Raw genomic sequence first — 22,918 nt, forward strand, 5'->3', positions numbered from 1 at the left:
GATCAAAGAGGATGCATTCCAAAGAAGTCATCATTCATTTGCAGTTGTTGCAAAATTGCTTTCTCTTATGGATTAAACTTGTGTATCTAACACAGCAGAGAAGTTACAATTCCACAGTATTGATATGGCTGGAAAGAATTACGGCTGAGGTACCACAGTGCAGGTATCTTTAACATATCCAGTTGGTCAGATAATGACATTTCTCATGATGAAGTACATTTTCCTACTCTTGCAATCCCCTTTTGCAGTTCCCTCTTAAGCTTTCTTCTAATCAAATCTTTCAAACCTTTTTGCAGAGATAAGCCCTGTGCATGTAAGCTCTTTCCAAAGTTAGGATCTTTCCCCAAGTGATCAGAAATTGTAGCAGAAAGAACTGACTTTTTTTGGGTTAAATTTTATTGTAGCTACAAGTGTAGCAATGTCCCAAAGTAAAAGGTTTCTCTGTATGGTTTCGTAGTTAATCAGAAACTGTTTTAGCCACTGCTGTAGTATATGAACTTTCTAGGCAAGAAAAGCTCAGGTGCTGCCTTTCAAGTTATTATCATGTTTGCTTTCGAAATGTTATACCACGTTAGACTGGGGTCTTCATAATTAGGCAGCATGAGTCAATAAAACATAGTATTAAACAATGAAACAGTAGCACAAAACCCAGTGCATGGTAATGTGCTTGGAGCGAAAGAATAGTCTGTGTCTTCTCTTTCTCACTTTATAAACTCACATCTGTTAATAGGTATTAGTGAACAGCTGGAACAAGTTGGTCCCATAGGAAAAAGAATAACATGAGATGTTTTTGCAGGATAATAAGTATTTGCTATTATTGACAGTGAAAATGTATCTCGGTGCCAAATTTTGTAAAACTCAAACCAGAATTGTAGTGTCCGATGTGTATACAGGGATAAGAGATGAAGCAGAAAGGCTCTGAACACCAAGGGCTTTTACGACTTTCTTGGGCTGCCTGGAGGATCTGAGACTTTCTTGTACATTTATACATTTACTAACTAAGTCCTGCGTTTATTAGGTTTTCTTTTTTTTCTTGCATGTGGCTGGGTTCCCACTGATGAAATGGTTTTGTTTACTGTTTATGTTTATTGTCTGGACTTATCCTGGCGTTGGATGAAAACTGCAATCCATGGTGTCTCTTTCATCTTTTTGATTTACATCCATTAAGTATGCCTGGCTCCATCATACTGGCTCCACCCTCCCAAAATATGGATGAGTCAAAATTCAATTTGGTTAAGAATTTTGTCTGCTCTTCAGCACTTTGGTTACACCAGCCCATGAAAGTACCACCACTGTCACAGCAGGAGCTTTTAGTTTCAGCTCTGAATATGCAGCTTCATCCCAGATAAGTGGCTATGAGATTTAGGATCACTACTCTTTGTCGTATTCCAGTGAGCAACATCCCAAAGCTTTCAGCTCCTGGGATGAGGAGACTGAGCCAGCCAGGCTAACTTGACATACGATCACCTTCAGAAGAGGACTTGTGATTCTTTTTGTCACCATTATACCTTTTAATGAGTTTGTTTTCAAACCCACATACTTCCCTTATGGTCAATAGGTAATTATTCCTATAAAGGAAGATGTTTTTTTACATTTCGATACTGTAGTAGTATGTCTCTCTGTGTGCATCGGTAAGAACATTGGGGAAAGACTGTTGAATCTCAAGGGATAGGAGAGCTTCAACCAATAGTGTCACTAGTGGGGGCCATCACATGCCTAAGAACATCCAGTAACTGATTACTGGAATGGGGTTTTTAACGTGTCATTTTGTGGAAAGACTTATTTGTATTTTAAGTGAAGTACATCAGTTTGTGACACCAAGGTGAGGAGGTTTGAGAAGTTCATTAGTAATCTTGGTAACAAACTGTAAACGCTGATCATGTTCAAATAGTGTCCCATACCTTCACATTTTCTGATAATGCATCATTTGCATGTCTGAGCCATTGATGAAAATATGGTGTAGACTTTGAAGACTATTGTTCTTCAGAAGTGTACAATCAGCATTTATTTCCCAGGAGATCTTCTTGAAGATACTCACATTTCAGAGATCATTTGCATGTCTCTAGCTAAGTGATTTAAACATTTGCTTTCAAAAGAGGAAAAAAGAACAAGAATATTATGAACTGCTGTAAGTAGCTACCATTAATTTGGAGTATAATTTTGTATAATAGTGCAAGACACAGTAGGGGAAAATAATAATTTAATGACAAATGTAAAACTGTTTGGCGTCTTTCATGACCCCGTAGGTAAACTTGTGCAAGACTTTCAGTGCCAGTGTCTTTGACTAGGCTAAAATTCACATGCGTCCTCAATCTGATCTCAATTGTTTTCCTGGAGTTTGATGTAAGAAGAAAGCTAAAACTACAGACTCCTTAGATTAAGGACTTTGACACTCATTTCCCAAATTGAAAAGCTGTGTCTCAAATTCCTTCACGGAAGTATAGTAGTTTAATATTAAATGAATAGATCAGACTGCTATACTCTTTCATTGTTGTCTCCTGAGTCAAGGAAGTAAAACATGTTCCCTCAAATAATCTGTTTCCCAGTAAGTGCCTTGGAGACTGGAAAAGTGTAATCAGCTCTACTAAGTGCTGTCTGTAACAATCTTATTTGCTGAATTTGTGCAGCTGTCTGGCTGTTTGAGACGAATTTGACAAAACTACAGTCCAATGGTCAGAAATGGTAACTTCTGGTCTTTTCAGAAAGGGATGTGTCAAAAACTTTTGCTCTCCATGAAGACAGAAAGGGGATTTCACAGGAGAGTTCACATGTGTCTTTATTACGTGTATTCATCTGTGTCAAATTATGTACATTTCATATACTGTCCTTAGGATGCAAAATAATTTCTTTAGTAACTCAGATGAATCAGCTGATCTGACCAGGAATTAACTGGGCTTGTAAGATCTTAAGATAAAATAAACATCTCTAGTGGAATGCATACATTATGGTGAGGAAATTAAATCAAGGCAATAAATACAAACAATGAGGAAAAAGTAAATCGTCAGCTGGGAATATTTTGCATACAAGTCTTCAGCGATTGGATGGTAAACAGCTACATACAATTATGTCTCAGGTCCTCAGGCACTCTTGGAAACAGTATAAAAGCCAGCACAGAGAGAGGTGCTGCCATTCACTTCTGCTTTTTTCTCCTTGGTGAAAAGGTAAGTCTGAATCTGCTGTGTATCTTTCAATGTCCTGAATTGTTGCCTCCATCTTACTTGATTTTTACAGTCTTATCTATAGTAGTCGAAGGTTTATGATCTTTATCAGTGTGTGTGTGTGTGTGACCTCTGAGTAGCTCTTTCTCTAAAAAAGGGTAGCTCTTTGAAGGGTGGCAATTGCTGGCCACAGGTCTTCAGACTCATTGTTCATTTGTATCACTGGATCATTCAGTTCCAAGATGTTCAGATCTCATTGCTCAGCAGCTAGAAGTGAATGTGGAGAATCTGTACAGAGATTTTGGCTTTCTCAGAGCTTTTTCTGATAATAAATAAGATAGATAAGTGGGCTCAGATTTTCAAAAGTGTGCTGAACACTTGAAAAGTACATCCCTTCTCGCACCAGGATACTGTGAAAATAAGGTTTCTCCTAGCCATATCATACAGGAGATCATAAATCTTGTCCCTTGCTTCCCACATGTTGCAGGGCTGCACACATCCTGAAGGAGTGTTGTGGGAAATGAGCTATCAAAGGCTGCTTAGGAGCAGGTAGAGCTACCCCTTCAGCTGTCCTCTGTAGCACGCAGGAGTGTGGGTTTCACTGAAGTCTCCTTTGAACCTTAGACAAATACATTATTCCATTCTCCATATAGTCTCTTGCACCCTCCATCATCTTAGCAGCTTAATTTCATGACTATAATTACAACTTCTTTCTTGTATTTATTTCCTTCCCTGTGTTACAGACGGTTCCACCCTGCAAACATGTCCTGCTACGACCTGTGTGCTCCCACCTCCTGTGGCCCAACCCCACTGGCAAATAGCTGCAACGAGCCCTGTGTCAGGCAGTGCCAAGACTCCACGTACGTGATCCAACCCTCTCCTGTAGTGGTGACCCTGCCCGGACCCATCCTCAGCTCCTTCCCACAAAATACCACGGTGGGATCCTCAGCATCTGCAGCTGTAGGGGATGCTCTCAATGCTGGGGGGGTCCCCATCTCCTCCGGCAGCTCCTTGGGACTTGGGAGCCTTGGATATTCGGGTCTAGGTGGCCTTTATGGGAGGTCCTACCGTCGTTACAACCGGTGTGGGCCTTGATAAAGCCTTGGGGAAAAAAAATCAAAGGAACAACCAGAAGATTACAAGTGTGATCTGGATGCGGGACTGAGTTCATGACTATGGCCATATGCTTGCTGACCACCCTCAGCTTTCCCCTGAGCTACTGGGACTGCAGGAGCTTGGCATTGCTGATTGAATGCCTTTGCTATCAATGAGGTGAAAAATGTAACTTCTATTGTTGCATGTAGGAGTTGGGTGTCCAGCTGTAAAGCATTGCCTTGAAATGGATGATTAGTTTTATCCAGATTCAGCCCTACTGCTTTCTTATGCTGTACATTTTTTTTTTTTAATTCCACTTATTAAATTTATGGTGCATCATAATATGTATCTTGCAATGTTCTTCCTCTTTGGAGCCTTCTCTTGGAGGCGCAAGCAAAGAAATTTGCTTGTGCACAAATTGTCAGTACCAGGCACATCATCATTCAAATCTTGCCCTACCAACTAGTAAGGAGGTAAGCACAGGTAAAAGTAAGCAATGAGTAATATCCCTTCTTTTACAGGGTCTATTTTCATTTAGTCACACTTCTCTAAGTACAATACAAAACTATAATTCCTGGCTAACAATGAATGAGGGGAAAGAGGTGCGAAAGCTAATGCTGTCTTACAGGAAATATATGGTTTCATTGTTTGGAATTCCAATTCTTTGGAGATCATAAAATCCCAGCAATCTTTAGTATTATTTTCATACTCACTTTTTGTATTATGAAGATTTTGCTAATAACAAAGAATGGCAGTTAATATCACGAAGAACATTTAAATTTCTTTTTATTTAAATATCTTAAATATCATAAGAAAAAAATATGTATGATTCTTCCTTTGTTGGATGCTAGTTTAGGAATGCTGCAATTAGGTGGAATTGGTTGCTAAATTAAGTGGTGGCTTGGGGGCTTTTAGGGTGTCACCAGAAGTCCTCAGAGCTAAAACAATTACCCTGCCTGTTCTGAACCTTGAAGATAATGACTGTTAAATTGTTAAGCAAACATTCATTAGCACAATGCTGCTGATGCCTTAAGGATCCCAATTAAATTTTCATTCCACATTTTATAGAGTGATTGAGCAGGGTAGATAGATAAGTTAACTCTGTATACCAAGGAGTTTTGCTCCTGGAGCAGGCTGAGGAACAAATGAAAACCAGAGAAGTTCTTATGCAACACCACAGGGATTTAATGTGAAGGAGAAACCAGCCATTCACAGAGAATCAAGGCAATACAAGGGGAATACAAGTCTGATGCAGGTATCATGCTCTGGTACCACCACTCTGTGCAGGACCCACGGGACGGCCAAGGTGATAGAGGGATGTAGGAGATACCCGGGCTCAGCTATGCAGCCATGGCACACCGTAGCACAGGGCAGTGGGCTGATGGGCATACACAGCCTCCTCAAGTCCCATGCCGGGGCACCTGATGCATGCTGCTGGTCCCCATGCCTCTTGCTCCACATCCTGGTGCCATGGTCCTTGCTTCAGGGCTGTTGCTGGTTCTAGGCACCATCCTGTGGGCTTTAGAAAGCCCTGCAGCTCCCACGGCGGGACCTGGCCAACCTCTGGGTGCCTGGGAGGTAATAGCCAGTGCCACAGGAGGAGAAGCCAGAGCTGTAGGACCTCCCACAGCTGCCAAAGCCACTGGACCCGTATTGGCCACCATAGCCCAGGGAGCCCCCATAGCCCAAGTCAGCTCCACAACCTAGGGAATGGCCATACCCAAGTGAGCCTCCATAGCCTCCCAAGCCAAAGGAGCCCCCATAGCCCCGGGAGCCCCCATAACCCTGGGAGCTACCATAGCCCCCCCCAACCAAAAGAGCCCTCATTGCCCCGGGAGCCTCCATAGCCCCCCAGACCAAAGGAACCCCCATAGCCTCCCAAGCCCAGGGAGCTCCCATAGCCCAAGGAGCCTCCATAGCCCCCCAAACCCAGAGAGCTCCCATAGCCCCTGGAGCTTTGGGAACTGAAGGACCTCCCCAACAGGGCTGGGCCTGATGATCCCACAATGCTCTCCTGAGGAAAAGAGCTGAGTATGGGGCCTGGGAGTGTCACCACAGCCGGCGGGGGGAAGATCACTGCTCTGGAGTCAGGACATTGCTGTACACAGGGCTCATTGTAGCTCTCGGCAATGGGCTGAGGGCAGGTCACCTCACAGGGTCTGCAGGACTCACTGTAGCAAGACATCCTTCTGGTGTTGGCTCTGAGCCTGCAATGCAGAGTAGTAAGCTGGTTTTAGAGGCAGAAATATTCACCTGACTCTAGAAGCAGACATCTAATGTCATGTATAGTGAATGCCACTTGATATCAACTTCTCTTGCTTGTAGCATGATGAATCTAATTTATTAAGAAAAGCTGAAACACACTGAAGTTTGGTAATGTGTTTACAGCATGTTAATAAAAGAGGTGTCAGATATAGGCAGCTATTTCTGTAGTTTCATATTGATACCCCAGTAGCATCCAGCTTCCAAACAGGAATATTTACCCTTATGGTGCAAGTACTACTACAAGATTGTAGATACTATGATCACTTTGTTATTTTTTAAATTTATAAGGCTACAAGCTACAAGCTCCTGAATTGGAACTAAAATGAGTGGGAAATGGTTATTTCAAGTGGCATAGTAAAACTTCCCATTTTGTTCTAAGAATAACACCTGTCTCCCACAGTTCTCTACCCTGTCAATCCATAGCATCATGTAGAATTTAGCATCAACAGAAAAGAGCCTGAGAAGGATAGATTGAACCAAATCAGACTTACCCTATTTACCAAGGAGACTAAACCAGGAGATGTGAATGGAGAGGCTCAGAGTAGGCACAGCTTTTATACCTTTCTCAAACTGCTTACAAATATGAAACACCCTTTGTGCCTCAGGACCTACCCAGTAAGAAAACAACCTTCCCGTTGAGGGATTTAATTTTGCTGGCTTTGCATTGCCACTCCCCACCTTCCAAAACAAGTGTGATACAATGCCAGTACTAAGTTGTGGGCATTGATCTGGTGAATGATGACATCTTTCAGACATCTAATACCCAGCACCAGCACTGGGCCTCTGCTGTTTTTAGGATCAATGAGTAAGGATCAGTTAAAGTCATCTGTCTTTTAAGAATAGTGCCATTTAAGTGAATTCTGTGAAAAGTTGGATAAAAAGCAGGAGAAGGGTAATACAAAGAGGTTTAGAAACATGGGGTTTTAAACATCTGTATTTGCAGATCAAATATTATTAATTACTTGTGAATTACAAGGTGGATTCCATTGTTATTTTTACTGCTGTCTTTGGAATGTCATTGGGGCAGTGACACTTCACTTATATTCCAGATCCTTCTAGGAATGATAAGAGGCTTTACAAACACCTACTAAAAATTCATATTTGATGTGTTGTACCATGATTATACACAACATGCAATGATCAGCACAAATCTTGTGCAAGAGCATCAATCTGGGGATGTGTGAATGAAGCGATGTGCTGTTAGGTACAGCTTCATGCATATGAGAGTCATACAGAGGTGAGAGCAAGTGATCTGGAGAGTCTAAAAGTAGAGATTTTAGAACATCAATCTGAGACCCCTTGTTTTTCAGAACATGGGAAAATAGCCAGTTAAGCCTGAAAATTCAGATAATTGTTATTTTTCCTCTATAGAATTTAAGGCAATAGACATTTCAGGCATAGTAGCAAAATACTGGCTTGTAAAGGGAGGTGAAGCTACTATCTATAGTTGGTTGCACTGACATAGCATAATCTCCCCAAACATACTCATACTTAGTAAAATAAAGAACTTAATCATTGATTTGAATGATAATCACATCATTGCTAGTATCGAAGTTATAAATCACAGTCTGATGGGGAATCGAAAGTAGTGACATTGGCTGGAGTATTTTTAAATGATGCTGTTTCATAACCAAGGCACTTCTAAATCCTGCCTTTATTTAATATGATAATTACATAAATTGCAAGCACTAACTATTAATGAGTATTTGTGAAGCAGTTTCAAGTCATTATCTTTCAGGTGCCTCATTATTATCAGCAAATCCTGATGACACTTCAAATACACAACTATCTTATGATTTAAAGGTAATTTATAGCCTATCTTTTGCAATATTGTAAAATTAGAAAACAACAGGTTTGCAAATAACTGTATGATGCCACAGACTTATCTCATTAAAATATATCCCTTTTTAATACCATTTTATTCATTGCCCACTTCTTCTTAAGACTTGCCCACTTCATTTTTATTCATTGCCCACTTCTTCTTAAGACTTGCCCACTTCTTTTTTATTCTTCTCCCACTCTTTGCGGGAGGGGGAGAAAATTAGGGTTGTTTTGAAATGTATTTCTAACAGAACTTTTAGGAGTTCTAGAACGGGCTGGATGGCCACGCGCATAGAGTTGTGGTAAATGGCTCAATATGTCCAGTTGGAGAACAGTAATGAGTGGTGTCCCTCAGGGATTGGTGTTGGGACCTGTCTTGTTCAACATCTTTGTCAGTGGCATGGACAGTGGGATTGAGTGCGCCCTCAGCAAGTTTGCCGATGACACCAAGCTGTGTGGTTCGGTTGATATGCTGGAGGCAAGGGATGTCATCCAGAGGGACCTCGACATGCTTGTGAGGTGAGCTGATGCTGACCTTGTGATGATTAACCAAGTCAAGTGCAAGGTCCTACACCTGGGTTGGGGCAATCCCAGGCACAGCTACAGGCTGGGCAGAGAATAGATTCAGAGCAGCCCTGCAGAGAAGGACTTGGGGGTGTTGGTTGATGAGAAGCTTAACATGAGCCGGCAGTGTGCGCTTGCAGCCCAGAAAGCCAACCGTCTCCTGGGTTGCATCAAAAGAAGTGTGACCAGCAGGTCGAAGGAGGTGATCCTGCCCCTCTACTCTGCTCTTGTGAGACCTCACTTGGAGTATTGTGTACAGTTCTGGTGTCCTCAACATAAAAAGGACATGGAGCTGTTGGAGCAAGTCCAGAGGAGGGCCACGAGGATGATAAGGGGGCTGGAGCACCTCCTGTATGAAGACAGGCTGAGGAAGTTGGGGATGTTCAGCCTGGAGAAGAGAAGGCTGCATGGAGACCTCATAGCAGCCTTCCAGTGTCTAAAGGGGGCCTATAAGGATGCTGGGGAGGGACTTTTCATTAGGGACTGTGGTGGTAGGACAAGGGGATATGGCTTCAAACTTAAACAGGGGAAGTTTAGATTAGATATAAGGAAGACGGTCTCTACAGTGAGGGTGGTGAGGCACTGGAATGGGTTGCCCCAGGAAGTTGTGAATGCTCCATCCCTGGAGGTGTTCAAAGGCCACGCTGGACAGAGCATTGAGCGACATGGTTTAGTGCGAGGTGTCCCTGCCTATGGTAGGGGGGTTGGAACTAGACGATCTTAAAGTCCTTACCAACCCTAACTATTCCATGATTCTATGGTTCTAAGTAGAGATTTCAAGTGAAATTTTGACATGTTTAGTATTAGTTTTAGACAGAAACAAGGTCAGCAGTTCTGGCTATGCCAGTAAGGCCTTTTCTGCTTCTTTGGAGATGTCACTTAGCCCAGTCATTCCTCTGTTGACCTAGTGTCATCTGAATTGTCTCAAAACTTGAGAAAAGGATGTTGGAAGAGGTTTCATGGACTGATGGGTTATAGGTAACATTTCTAGCGAAGATGGGACTGCATAGAATCACAGAATCATAGAATCAACTAGGTTGGAAAAGACCTTTGAGATCATCAAGTCCAACCATTACCCCGGGAGTGCCAAGACCACCACTAAACCATGTCACTGAGGGCCATCATTCCCCTATACCATTTGGTAGGTGCATTAAATCAGACACAGATCTCACTGCCAGGGTTAATTACAGGGAAAATGAAAAGCTTAGATCACCAGCTAAAAACTTTGCCAGGGCTTCTGCTTTCATGCTGTTACTAGAAATGGTGATATCCCACCAGGACTGAGCCTGTATCGTGTCAGCTCTTTGCTCTGCTGTGTAACGGCATTTAAGGATCCCTGAAAGGAAATCAACTTGTGTCCTCTGCAAGTCAACTGCAAGGAGAAGTTGTGTCCTCTCAAGGCCACACATGTAGCTCATGTGTGGTAACCTTCACCTGGTTTGTGCATGTGGCACCATAAAGGGCTCCACACCATGTAAGCACTACCTGGAACATTAAAATTGGACTAATGTGACACACAACCCTTGTTCTGGCTTTTGGTTGATGATTGTATGGCAACCCTTCAGCTTCAAGTTCCCCAAATCCCCTAAAATGACAATCGTGGGTAACTGAGTATATCAGCAGTTGTATCACACCCACACTAATATTTGGGAGGGACAGTGCTGAGATGGCAAAATTAGAGCTCCCACTATCATGTTTTGTAACAGATTAGGATCAGAGGCACAAAGGCTGGCTTAAAGAAGGGTATAAAATCTTGTATCACCCACAGCCTTCTATCCAGTTCTCTTGTCTCAGTCTCAGCAGTGAACAAGGTAAGTATGATTTGACTCATTCTTTCTGGTACTATTAGCATTTACTTTGACAATGTTTTTGTCACAGAGATGATTCCTGCATGGGTTTTTTTTCAGACTTAGATCCTTTATTTCTTTCTGAAAATGTGTCTTTGTCCAGATGCAGCATCAGGAGTCACAGCATTAGGACAGGAAATAGTTCTCAAGCTATGGAAATACTTGCGATGATTTACACATCAGAAAGTCTGAATTAATACATATAGCCAATGAGCCTTTTCTCCTATTCCTGTTGGCTTCTTTTTCACTGGTTCTTACACTTCGTAGGCACATCCTTGCCTGCCCAAGTTTCTTCAGACAGATCTGTCCATCCAATTTATCCAGTACTGAATTTTATGTTACATTGTTTGCAAAGATGATCATGACAAGATGAAAGAAAGGATAAAGGTAGAGTTGATACAAGAATGAGTTTAAATTTTTTAGCATGTATAAATTTATCCATTTCCCTGTTAACTTCCGATATTTCAAACACAGAATCATTGCTTAATGAAATTGGTTCATCTCCTCCCACTCAGTTCTAGTATTTGTTCATTTACCTTAAAACACCTTACTGCAGACTCAGAGCCAACACCAGAAGGATGTCTTGCTACAGTGAGTCCTGCAGACCCTGTGAGGTGACCTGCCCTCAGCCCATTGCCGAGAGCTACAATGAGCCCTGTGTACAGCAATGTCCTGACTCCAGAGCAGTGATCTTCCCCCCGCCGGCTGTGGTGACACTCCCAGGCCCCATACTCAGCTCTTTTCCTCAGGAGAGCATTGTGGGATCATCAGGCCCAGCCCTGTTGGGGAGGTCCTTCAGTTCCCAAAGCTCCAGGGGCTATGGGAGCTCTCTGGGTTTGGGGGGCTATGGAGGCTCCTTGGGCTATGGGAGCTCCCTGGGCTTGGGAGGCTATGGGGGTTCCTTTGGTCTGGGGGGCTATGGAGGCTCCCGGGGCAATGAGGGCTCTTTTGGTTGGGGGGGCTATGGTAGCTCCCAGGGTTATGGGGGCTCCCGGGGCTATGGGGGCTCCTTTGGCTTGGGAGGCTATGGAGGCTCACTTGGGTATGGCCATTCCCTAGGTTGTGGAGCTGACTTGGGCTATGGGGGCTCCCTGGGCTATGGTGGCCAATACGGGTCCAGTGGCTTTGGCAGCTGTGGGAGGTCCTACAGCTCTGGCTTCTCCTCCTGTGGCACTGGCTATTACCTCCCAGGCACCCAGAGGTTGGCCAGGTCCCGCCGTGGGAGCTGCAGGGCTTTCTAAAGCCCACAGGATGGTGCCTAGAACCAGCAACAGCCCTGAAGCAAGGACCATGGCACCAGGATGTGGAGCAAGAGGCATGGGGACCAGCAGCATGCATCAGGTGCCCCGGCATGGGACTTGAGGAGGCTGTGTATGCCCATCAGCCCACTGCCCTGTGCCACGGTGTGCCATGGCTGCATAGCTGAGCCCGGGTATCTCCTGCATCCCTCTATCACCTTGGCTGTCCTGTGGGTCCTGCACAGAGTGGTGGTACCAGAGCATGATACCTGCATCAGACTTGTATTCCCCTTGTATTGCCTTGATTCTCTGTGAATGGCTGGTTTCTCCTTCACATTAAATCCCTGTGGTGTTGCATAAGAACTTCTCTGGTTTTCATTTGTTCCTCAGCCTGCTCCAGGAGCAATATTCACTTTTGTGCTTGGAATGCCACAGCAGTGGCAATTTTCCTCTGATAAGGAGGAGTTTCTTTCCTCAGCAGTAGATCCTTTGTTATTTGAAATTCATTCCTAGTTCTCATTGACAGGTTTTGTGCAGTTTTCTTTGAGGGGATGGTTTCCTGAGCTATTGTCTGAGGATGACATGAGAGGCTGTGTATTGTGATTGAGCACTGAGCTCAGATGAGTTCACGGACTCTGCAATCCTTGAAAGAAGAGCTCAAATAAGTAATGAAGAAAATACGGGGGGGGTGTGGGGGGTGTTTCTTAACTCTAAATGTTCTTGTTACCGTAAAACAACAGTAGCCAAGGGAACAACAGGAATGCCCCATGAAAGGTAGGACTGGGATTTCTGCCTTTGTCTGCCAGTGATGGGGGTGTTAACCTGATACTAAAAGCTGAATTTCACAAACTATAAGACTGTTGACAAAGCCACACTTAAAAGATGGGTTAAGCAGAAAGATGATTGTATTATGCAGCAGAACTTTAATTGGAATGAAAGTTACAGGAAAACAACACAAACCTCTCCATCATTGACAAACAAATATCCTCAACCAACATAAAATGAGAACCAAGATAGGAATATTGTAGCTCATTAATCTGAAGGAGAAGCTGATTTAACACTTTCAGATTAACCACAGATGTTCCTGCTACTTTTAGCAGGGCCCACATGCGCTGCGGAGGAACTGGGTGTATTGGGGTGAAGAGTATGGACTGTCGAACCTGAGGGCTTTGAGGCTGGCTCTAGCAGGAACCATGGGTGTCCCACAGCCTCTGGCTGTAGCGGGGCAGAACGCCAAGGCTGCAGGCGGGAGAAGCATAGGGTCTGCCAAAGGTGCAGAGGCCCCCCGAGCCCTGCGTGGCCCCGGCGCCGTAGAGGCCTCCCAGCCCCAGGGAGCCCGCAAAGGCGGGTGCTCCGGAGGAGCCCACCACGGCTTGCTGGGGGAAGGAGCTGAGGATGGGGCCGGGGAAGGTGACAACCACGGGCGGTGGCTGGATGAAGGCTGCCGAGTCGGGGCACTGGCGGGCACACAGCTCGTTGCAGCTCTCAGCGATGGGCTGGGGGATGCCCACGCTGGTTCTTGGTGGGTACAGGTCGTAGCAAGACATCTTGGTGTTGGGTGGAAATTGGAGATGGAAAAGACTAAAGAAAAGCAGGTTTATGAGATGAATTTCAAAATGCTTACATGTGAAATTACTCTGGTGTGCTTTTGTGTGCTATAGCATATACTTTATGTTCAGCCTTGACCAACTTGCGTAACACTAGCTGAGCACCTGGATCCAAAGTTTCTGGCTGTATAAAGACCTCCCCAGGAATGACCTTACGCCACTGAAGGATCTTTCTTCTGGGCTTACATGAATGTGTATTACACTTCCTGCAAACACGCACAGTGAAGAACAATGTAAGAACTTCAGTCACATCTACCACAGAGTTCCCAAAGTGGGGAAACAGAGTCAAGTTAAATGTGGCTTTGCTTGAAGTAGGAGGGTTTACTTATATCTCCCAGAAAGGTGCTGAATACAGCTGAAAAGATGGCTATCTTATACATTTAGCTTAAATTTTATGAAGTACTAAAATAATCATCTGAAATAAAAATATTTTGAGCTACAATTTTTAGCTTTCTAATTACTTAGAACACTCAAATATATTTCTCAGAGTTTCTGCACTCACATCCTGTCTCCCAAATCCTGCATTTATCACTCTTCCCACTAAAAGTATGGACAGAAACTTTGTAATGCTGCTCATAGGAATTTTCTGCTACTACTATGATACACGTTCTGATAAAGTAAATAGAAGTAGATTAAAAACTCATACTCATGAATTTCAGGAGGCCGAACAAGCCAAAAGAAGTGTCTGGATGAACTTGGGGACTGGAGCTTATATAGAGTTTCTCAGCATCCCAATGGGGTTTGAATGTCCCTTGGTGCTGGGGTTTGCATCTGGCTGCCTAACAGCAATTGTTTAGCAGCTTTGAGTGATGAAAGTTTTGTGTTTGTCGTGGTTATGATTTTGTTCAAATTCTTGCATAGTGTGATGTCTGTGTTACACCATCATGATTTCTTTAATCTTAGGTCTTAATTGGTTAGAGTTGTAATTCCTCGTATCATTATGATGACCTCACTGGAATTGCCACGTGCATTGCGCTGACTCCACATGTTGCTTCTTCCTTTACAAAGTTGTCATAAGCTTGTCTGCTCAGAGATTTTGTAAGACTCATCTTTGGCTGAAATATACATTTTTCCTTAACAGTCCTTTAATCTATCTGGTAAATTAATTGGAGACAGAGCACAGCTTCTCCCAGGACTACCCAGGAATTTGTCTTTTCTATCCCTAACTTAAATAGAGTTCATTGATCTAAGATGGATTTAAAGTGGTCACAAATATCAGCGGAGATCATAAAATACCCATGATAATTCCCCAAAAGCTTTCCATTGAGAAGAACAGTCTTTTGAATGGCAACTTAATCCTATGTAAAAATATTTTTGTTTCCTTAAAAGAGTTTAAGTGGGAATTGAAATTCAGCTTTAAAGGAGCTCATGGTTCTGCTGACAGTGATTTGACACAAGAAGTCAAAGAAATCACCATCCAGGTATGTACAAGGCCCATGATCCACCAAAACAAGTACAAGTCTGAGGACAAATCGAAGAAATAGATATAGGGTTTTTGCTAAATGTAGTGGGCACCAACTTCTATCAAGTATGCTCTGGAGATTATTAGGAAAAAGTTTTTTGGGATGATTTCACAAACATTCGTGAGTTGCTGTTCAACCCAGGTAATGTTTTGTGTTGTGTTAATGTACGAAAATGTCTGAGTGATTTAGATGCTTCAGTGTTACACAATCGCATTTACTTTAATGTGCAGGAAACAAGATGGTGCACGTCACTACTTTAATGAGATCATTATATTTGTGCCATTGGAAGTCATGGGTCAACATTAATGCAGCTCTTTCATTAAAAAATAACCTTTCAACATTCTGAATCAAAGCCCCTGTTAGTATAAGATACCACATTTGCTGTGTTATGTCATTATTTTGAACTATACTTTCCAGAAAAATATTCTACTTACATTTGTGATTATCTACACTTTTTCTCTGCTTTTTCAGAGGACAGTCAGTATCTTTTATCCAACTTCCAATTTTTTATCCTTGTCCAAGGCATTTTACAGACCCTTCTCGTTGTCATCTCAGTGAAATTCCCCAGAGAATTCTCATCTTAATACCTGCAATGATTAAGCTGAATACTTCTTGCTGTGATATACAGCTTCACCCTGATATTTTAATTTTCTCTTCAGGTGATAAAGGAACTTTGTTTAGAACTTTGTTCTGACATGTATTGTTGCACTTTGGGAGGAGTTGTGGCTAGGGAGGTAGGTGGAAACAATAGCTGGCTAAAATGACTGTTTCCCCCCAAAAAATTATCTGCATTTACTGCAGGGGAAGACAAAAACATTTTCCAGGCATAGAAAATGAATTACTGCAATCCACATCTCCCAGCCTGGGAGTGAATTCCTTGCCTAGATTCACATTTTACCACAAAGTCTGCAAGTCAGAGCAAGTTGAGTCTCACCACTGTCTCAGAGCAACAAACTCTCCCCGCATCAAAGTTCTCTAGTTCCTCTTGCCACTTGGTAGCATTACTCTGTATTTAATAACACCGTGATTTAAATGCTCTCTCAGTTACAAAATGTCTTTGGGGGTTCCCGTGGGAAAAAAGTGCTTATTGCAGGTTTTCTCAAGCCTCTCTGGAACAAAGTATATAAAAGCACTTTAAAAGCACTGACTAATGATTTATGCATGCTGGTTTGTTGTTATAATGAGACTTATGTGTCCCTACGGTGATTATTAGCATCAGTCTAAACAGGGAGATGCTGTTAGTCGTATCATTTCGCTAATCAGATTGTGGTTCTTAGTTGCTGGCACTGGCCAGTTCTGTCCCTGCCCTGCTTTCCCTTTTGTGTCACCCAGGGTAGTGTGCTCCTTTCACAGAGTGTCCACAGCTGTCTTGAGCAAGAGCTTGGTAGACTGTGATAAGAGCCTCCTGTCCTTTCCAGTATCTCTCTAGACCTTTAAGCAGCCATTAACGGTGAGATTGGATGTTAAAGATAAGAGATGAAGAGAGTTTAAACGTCATATTTTCAAAATTAATCATAATTTCCGCATATTAAATAAGAAACAGGAGTATTTCATTGATCTGGAGATCTGTTGTTAGTATTCTAAAGTACTCTTAAAACTAAGCAAGTGTGACAAATTTTATCTTAGGAGAGAAGGTGGAATGTATTTTATTTGAAGATGCAGAAAGTGAAGGTTTATAACATGATAGTAACAGTATCAACCAAAGAAAATTCATCATTTATTTTAAATTATATTGATAATCATATGATAATGAAGGTCAACTACACAGAACAGACACGAAACAAAAAATCGTGGCAATAAGGCGCAGGAGATGTTAGAAGATAAAGAAGAAAATGGAGAGAAAGAAAACACATACAGGATGGAAAGGACAGAAACAGCTATTCTCAATCCGTGACTCTGTTGCTCTATCCATTAAATGCGTACTAATATGGCCATGAATGGCTAGTACTGCTTAAAAATATCAATAATTGAAAATCTGTAACAAGAGGGAATGTAAAATATCATTGAAAGGAAGCAGAGAATATGGACTAAGGCAGTGAAGCAGAATATCATCTGTGTTATGACCAGGTATAAAATTAGCTGAACCCTCAAAAAAAATTTAGAATAAAAAAGTTTAAAAAGCACATTGAAAATTTGATGCATGAAGGATTTATTGAAAAAAAAAAAAGAAGCTGGAAAATCAGACAGATGGTATGAAACAAAGCATAGGAGAACAAGAGGAATAATAGGAAATGAAAAAATGAAGATGAAAATATCTACTCTTACAGCTGTCAAGATAAAAATTCAATCACAGCTAACAAAGTACAATATTTTACACAGGTTCATGCCACATTATTATACAGATAATGACAAAGCAAAAGAAACTTGAAAATATAACACATTGAAAATTCACAAAAGAGCATATTAGGGAAAAAATGCGTAAAACTTGAGTGAAAGAAAAAATTAAACCCAGAAAAATAAGTGCTCACAGAAAAGATTAATAGTTACAACACTGGGCATGACTAGCTTCTTTTAAGTACTTCCATTACTGATAGGTATGAAAGGAATACCATTTGCTCTAGCAGGACCCATGGGTGTCCCACAGCCTCTGGCTGTAGTAGGGCAGAGCACAAGGGCTGCAGGCAGGAGAAGCATAGGGTCTGCCAAAGGTGCAGAGGCCCCCCGAGCCCTGCGTGGCCCCGGCGCCGTAGAGGCCTCCCAGCCCCAGGGAGCCCGCAAAGGCGGGTGCTCTGGAGGAGCCCACCACGGCTTGCTGGGGGAAGGAGCTGAGGATGGGGCCGGGGAAGGTGACAACCACGGGCGGTGGCTGGATGAAGGCTGCCGAGTCGGGGCACTGGCGGGCACACAGCTCGTTGCAGCTCTCAGCGATGGGCTGGGGGACGGCCACGCTGCTTCTTGGTGGGTACAGGTCGTAGCAGGACATCTTGGTGAGAGAGAGCTGAGCCTGCAACACAAGGCACCAAGGATGGGTGTCATGAGCAAGGGCAGGATCCCCGCTGGCTGAGCTGTGCCCTGTTCCTCACGCTGCCCTGCGGCTGGAGGGGCCAGAGCCACCACCTTGCCCTCACTGCCCACCGCTTCCCCTTGGCCAATCCAGACCCCCTCGGCACCCTACTCTCCACACACAGAGGCCACACAGTCCCTTCCCCAGAGCCTGTGCGGGGCCTGACTCTGTGTTTCCTGGCCATGCAGCTCCTTCCTCCCTCCTCCCGTCTTGGCTCAGAGTGCTCTGGCCATCCCAGCCTGCTGCCAGCATGGCCGCTGCTGCCAGAGCTCTCCTGGCCGGGGAGTCCCTCGCCAACCTCAGCCACAGGAGGCAAAGCCCTGCAGCCACCCACCTACCCTTATCCTGAGCAGAGCGAGGCAGCAGCGATGGATGCCAGTGCTCAGCCAGGGCAGCGCTTTTATGCGTGGCCGGCGAGGGCGGGGAGCAGTGGCCGCGCTGGCTGCACGTGGCTCGAGGCAGCCGATCCCCGGCCTCCTCCCTGCGTGGTGCGGGGCCGTTTTGCTGATGCCGTTTCCTGGCCAGCCCCAACCCGCTCTATCAGCCCCAGCAATTACTCCGGCTCGGTCGCTTGAAAGCTGCCACCTCATTGGTCAAATTGGCCCCAACTGGCTTTTCATTATCCCCATTTGTAGAGGGCACGCAGCGTGACAAAGGCTGACTGCAAGTGCCCTGCGTGCCATGGCTCTTTCCCACGGGCTTGGTCTCAGGGCAACCTCAGGCGTTCTTTACAGAGCCACAGGGCAGCCCTGGGTGCTGGCACTGGGCAAGAATTGCCCTTGCCAAGGCCTTCTGAACGCCAGAGACACTGCCACGTGCTCCCAGTGTCCATTATCTACAGAAGCGTGAGGTTACGAAACACCAAATCAAAGGCACTCCCGTCGGGGACTGCCTGCTCAGCACCGTGCATCACTTGCAGCCGAGGGAAACCAGCTTCCCTCCGCCTGTAGGCGCTGGCCCTCGACCTCTGTAATGCTGGGGCAGAAAGAGCCGTCGTGCTACTCTTTCCTGAGGTGCGTGGTGCAAGGAGCACAGATGCCCGGCCTGAGTCCATAAGGCACAGGACATGTCCAGCCATGGCCCAGCCCTGAGGGTCCTTGCAAGTGTGCAGTGAGGATGGGGAGGCACATGGCTATGTGGGGGAGATGCTAGCTATTACATAGCCCACAAAGCAGAATGGGAGGGAAGGAAACCTGGAAGAAGCATGTGCTGCTGCGGCGAGGGGCTGCTGACTCAGAGAGGGACAGGAACCAGCCAGCCCCGTCATCAGGGCAGGAAGGTGGTTCCACCTCTGCAGATTGGCCCAGGCAGTGCTGAGCCATGGCAAGGCCAGTATAAAAGCTCTGCCTCTGCCAGTCTCTCCCAGCCACCCCTCTGGTCGCCTTCTCCTCGGGGAACACGGTAAGTCTGTGAACACTTGTCCCCCTGCACCAGCCCCAGGCCATCCGCCTCGGGAGTTTCCCTTTGCTGCTCTCTTGTAACCTGCGCCTTCTTGCAGAGCACCGTCCCATCGCGCACCAAGATGTCCTGCTACGACCTGTACCCACCAAGAAGCAGCGTGGCCGTCCCCAGCCATCGCTGAGAGCTGCAACGAGCTGTGTGCCCGCCAGTGCCCGACTCGCAGCCTTCATCCAGCCACCGCCCGTGGTTGTCACCTTCCCCGGCCCCATCCTCAGCTCCTTCCCCCAGCAAGCCGTGGTGGGCTCCTCCGGAGCACCCGCCTTTGCGGGCTCCCTGGGGCTGGGAGGCCTCTACGGCGCCGGGGCCACGCAGGGCTCGGGGGGCCTCTGCACCTTTGGCAGACCCTATGCTTCTCCCGCCGGCAGCCTTGGCGTTCTGCCCCGCTACAGCCAGAGGCTGTGGGACACCCGTGGGTCCTGCTAGAGCCAAGGCCAAAGCCACCATCACCCCTGGGGAGTGAGATCACGGGCACAAGGAACTGAGGAGTGCTGAGCATCCCCATCCCCAGCCAAGGCCTGGGTAGCTGGCAATGTCGCACACCCTCAGCTCATCCCTGCCCTCTTCTCCTGCCCTCTGCTCTCCTTCCCTCCCCGCTCTTCTCAGGTGTCACAAGGGGCAGGATCTGCACCCAAAAGGCCCTGTGCTGCTGATGAGCAAAGTCCTGTGAATCTGGAATGTCTCACCAAGGGGGCACGTGGAGCCAGAAGCCATGCTGTGGAGAAGATGCCTTTGCTTCCCCAAAGGCGGGACAGGCAGTCTCTCTGGGATTTGCTCGCCGGTTGTGTGACACCCTCTCCTGCCCCTCTGGGCACAATAAAGTTTTCCTGCATCCAAGCTTTGACTCCCTCCCTCCATCCTGCCCCGGTTCTAGAGGTTCTGGGGGTGGGTGAAGGGTAGTTGCGGGAGGGCAAATGCTGGTCCCGAGATGCCCAGGTTAGGGGAGGGTGGGTGCTGTTGGGACGTGGAGAGTGCAGGCAGGAAGGGGAAAGCCTTTTGGTGGAGCTTGCAGCAGCCGCGGAAAGGGCAGAGATCGGGATAGGCTCCGGCAGTGCTCCTGTGTCTGCTCTTCTCCACCCGGGATCAGCACCAGCTCCGCCAGGTCCTCATGAAGCCCAGGAGCACCACAGCATCTACACGCATCTGCACAGACGAGGCTGGGTGAGAGCGAGTGTTAAACCCTGTGCCAGCAACATGGCGGTGGGTTGAGAAGAGCAGTTTGTCAGGAAAGGCCCTGGGGGTGCTGGGCAACAGCAAGGCGAGCAGGATAAAGAAACGTGCTTTGGCCAAGGGCCTTTAGACATATCCTGGGCTGCAACGGTTACACGTGAAGGATCCCTGCTTTCCTGGGTATGGCCAAAATTGGCTGCCCGTGACATTTCCACAACAAATTCCTTGGTTTGCTTTGCTTCCCTTCCGGAGGTGTCTTTCTCTCATTCCCACGAGTTTCTCATTTTAGCCCCCCAGTTTTCTCCCCATCCCAATGGGGTGCTTGTGAGTGAGCTGCTCTGTGGTTGTTTCGTGGCCAGCTGGGGTTAAAGCAGGGAAAACGATGGCAGGACAGAGAGAATCTGGTCTTGCGGCGAGGGATCAGAGAGCTGGGGCAACTCCTCCTGGTACAGAGGATGCTCGGGGCATCTCGTGAATGTCTGAAGCACACATGTCTGAAGGGAAGGTGATGAGAAGCTGGAGCCAGGCTCTTTGTGCGGTGTGAGTGCCAGGCCTAGAGGGAATGGGCTCCAAGCAAACAGAGGAGGCTGCGTCTGAACGTCCCAAGCCCCTTTCTTCAGGGGGAGCTTGAGCAAGCACTGACACCTGTTAGCCTGCGAGCTTGTGGAGTCTCTGTCCTTGGAGAGGCGCAAAAGCTCCCTGGACGTGGTGCTGGGCAGCCCGCTCCCAGTGGCCCCGCTTGAGGCGGTAGTGTGACAAGATGCCCTCCCTGAAAAGGCTGCTCCCACTGTGATCAGGCTGTGATTCCTGTGATTTTGTGCGTGCAGCAGGGAACCGAGGAGCAGTGAGCGTAGAGTTCTGTGCGGGGAGTTAACAAGGGAGAAAAAGAAGGAAGGAAAAGTGGAAGGGAAGAAAGAAGAGAGAAGTAGAAGTGGAAGAAGAAGCGGGAAGGCGGAGAATTAGGAGGAGGAGGGAATAGGAAAGAAGAAGAAAAGGAGAGGGAAGGCACTGGCTTGGGAAGAGGAAGGGAAGCCCCCTTTGCTCTCTCCCGCAGGGCCTCAAGCAGAGCCGGGGAGGCACACAGGGCTGAAGCCACTGCAGGCATTGTCCCTGGTTGCCTCCAGCCCCTGGTGCAGACCCACTGATGCGCAAGGAGGCTGGAGGTCTGCAGATGCCTTAGGGCTGCATGTCCAGCTGGCAGGGAAGCAAGCGCCTTCAGGCTGGGCTCCCGGAGCTCAGCTGTGGAGCTGTGTGTGTCCAGAGCTCCCAAAAGGCAGCTCAGCATGACTCTGCTGCCAGGGCTGGGAGACTGCTGTGGCCTTGCTTGCAGGGCCCTGAGCAGGACCAGGGAGCCCTGCAGGCCACGCTGGGCTGTGACAGAAATGTGCAGAGGCAGGCATTGGATGCAGGCTTGTTTTATTGCAGTGGAGAAAGACACATAAGGCAGAAGCTGTCAGGTTTTCCATTAGAGCTTCTGGAGAGGTGTTCCTTCAGCCTTCTCTTACTTGGTGGCTGCTTCAGAGAGAAGCAAATTCCTTGTGGGGCGCAGGTGGAATCATGCATTTGGGCATGAGCAAGGAGGAGGAGAAGTGTCACGGGGAGAGGGAAAGCAAGGTAAACTAGAGAGGAGGCCTAAGGGTGAGGTGTCCCAGGAACTCTCGGGAATGTGGGGCTGGCTCTAGCAGGGCCCACGGGTGTCCCACAGCCTCTGGCTGTAGCGGGGCAGAACGCCAAGGCTGCAGGCGGGAGAAGCATAGGGTCTGCCAAAGGTGCAGAGGCCCCCCGAGCCCTGCGTGGCCCCGGCGCCGTAGAGGCCTCCCAGCCCCAGGGAGCCCGCAAAGGCGGGTGCTCCGGAGGAGCCCACCACGGCTTGCTGGGGGAAGGAGCTGAGGATGGGGCCGGGGAAGGTGACAACCACGGGCGGTGGCTGGATGAAGGCTGCCGAGTCGGGGCACTGGCGGGCACACAGCTCGTTGCAGCTCTCAGCGATGGGCTGGGGGACGGCCACGCTGCTTCTTGGTGGGTACAGGTCGTAGCTGGACATCTTGGTGAGAGAGAGCTGAGCCTGCAACACAAGGCACCAAGGATGGGTGTCATGAGCAAGGGCAGGATCCCCGCTGGCTGAGCTGTGCCCTGTTCCTCACGCTGCCCTGTGGCTGGAGGGGCCAGAGCCACCACCTTGCCCTCACTGCCCACCGCTTCCCCTTGGCCAACCCAGACCCCTCGGC

The 22,918-nt window shown here is 46.7% G+C and overlaps 5 protein-coding genes and 2 pseudogenes across 5 annotated transcripts; 3 read left to right on the top strand and 4 right to left on the bottom strand.

Annotated features, from left to right (window-relative positions):
* Positions 1-3,064: 3,064 nt before the first annotated feature.
* Positions 3,065-4,253, top strand: LOC115602517 (annotated as a pseudogene).
* A 1,521-nt stretch (positions 4,254-5,774) lies between these two features.
* LOC115602721 (scale keratin-like) lies at positions 5,775-6,438 on the bottom strand. The gene is made up of 2 exons (XM_030474104.1): positions 6,114-6,438; positions 5,775-6,058 (listed from the first exon to the last, which is right to left on the bottom strand). The coding sequence occupies exons 1-2, from the start codon at positions 6,436-6,438 to the stop codon at positions 5,775-5,777; spliced, it is 609 nt and encodes a 202-aa protein (XP_030329964.1).
* Positions 6,439-11,328: 4,890 nt separating this feature from the next.
* Positions 11,329-11,991, top strand: LOC115602720 (scale keratin-like). Its single transcript, XM_030474103.1, has one exon. The coding sequence runs from the start codon at positions 11,329-11,331 to the stop codon at positions 11,989-11,991; it is 663 nt and encodes a 220-aa protein (XP_030329963.1).
* Positions 11,992-13,169: 1,178 nt separating this feature from the next.
* LOC115602780 (scale keratin-like) lies at positions 13,170-13,538 on the bottom strand. Its single transcript, XM_030474183.1, has one exon. The coding sequence runs from the start codon at positions 13,533-13,535 to the stop codon at positions 13,170-13,172; it is 366 nt and encodes a 121-aa protein (XP_030330043.1). The 5' UTR covers positions 13,536-13,538.
* Positions 13,539-17,615: 4,077 nt separating this feature from the next.
* On the bottom strand, positions 17,616-17,996 carry LOC115602800 (scale keratin-like). The gene has a single exon (XM_030474219.1). The coding sequence runs from the start codon at positions 17,979-17,981 to the stop codon at positions 17,616-17,618; it is 366 nt and encodes a 121-aa protein (XP_030330079.1). The 5' UTR covers positions 17,982-17,996.
* A 1,383-nt stretch (positions 17,997-19,379) lies between these two features.
* LOC115602778 lies at positions 19,380-20,314 on the top strand (annotated as a pseudogene).
* A 2,054-nt stretch (positions 20,315-22,368) lies between these two features.
* LOC115602730 (scale keratin-like) lies at positions 22,369-22,752 on the bottom strand. Its single transcript, XM_030474114.1, has one exon. The coding sequence runs from the start codon at positions 22,732-22,734 to the stop codon at positions 22,369-22,371; it is 366 nt and encodes a 121-aa protein (XP_030329974.1). The 5' UTR covers positions 22,735-22,752.
* Positions 22,753-22,918: the final 166 nt, after the last annotated feature.

The sequence above is a fragment of the Strigops habroptila genome, chromosome 22 (genome assembly GCF_004027225.2).
Source record: "Strigops habroptila isolate Jane chromosome 22, bStrHab1.2.pri, whole genome shotgun sequence".
NCBI classification, from domain to species: Eukaryota; Metazoa; Chordata; class Aves; order Psittaciformes; family Psittacidae; genus Strigops; species Strigops habroptila.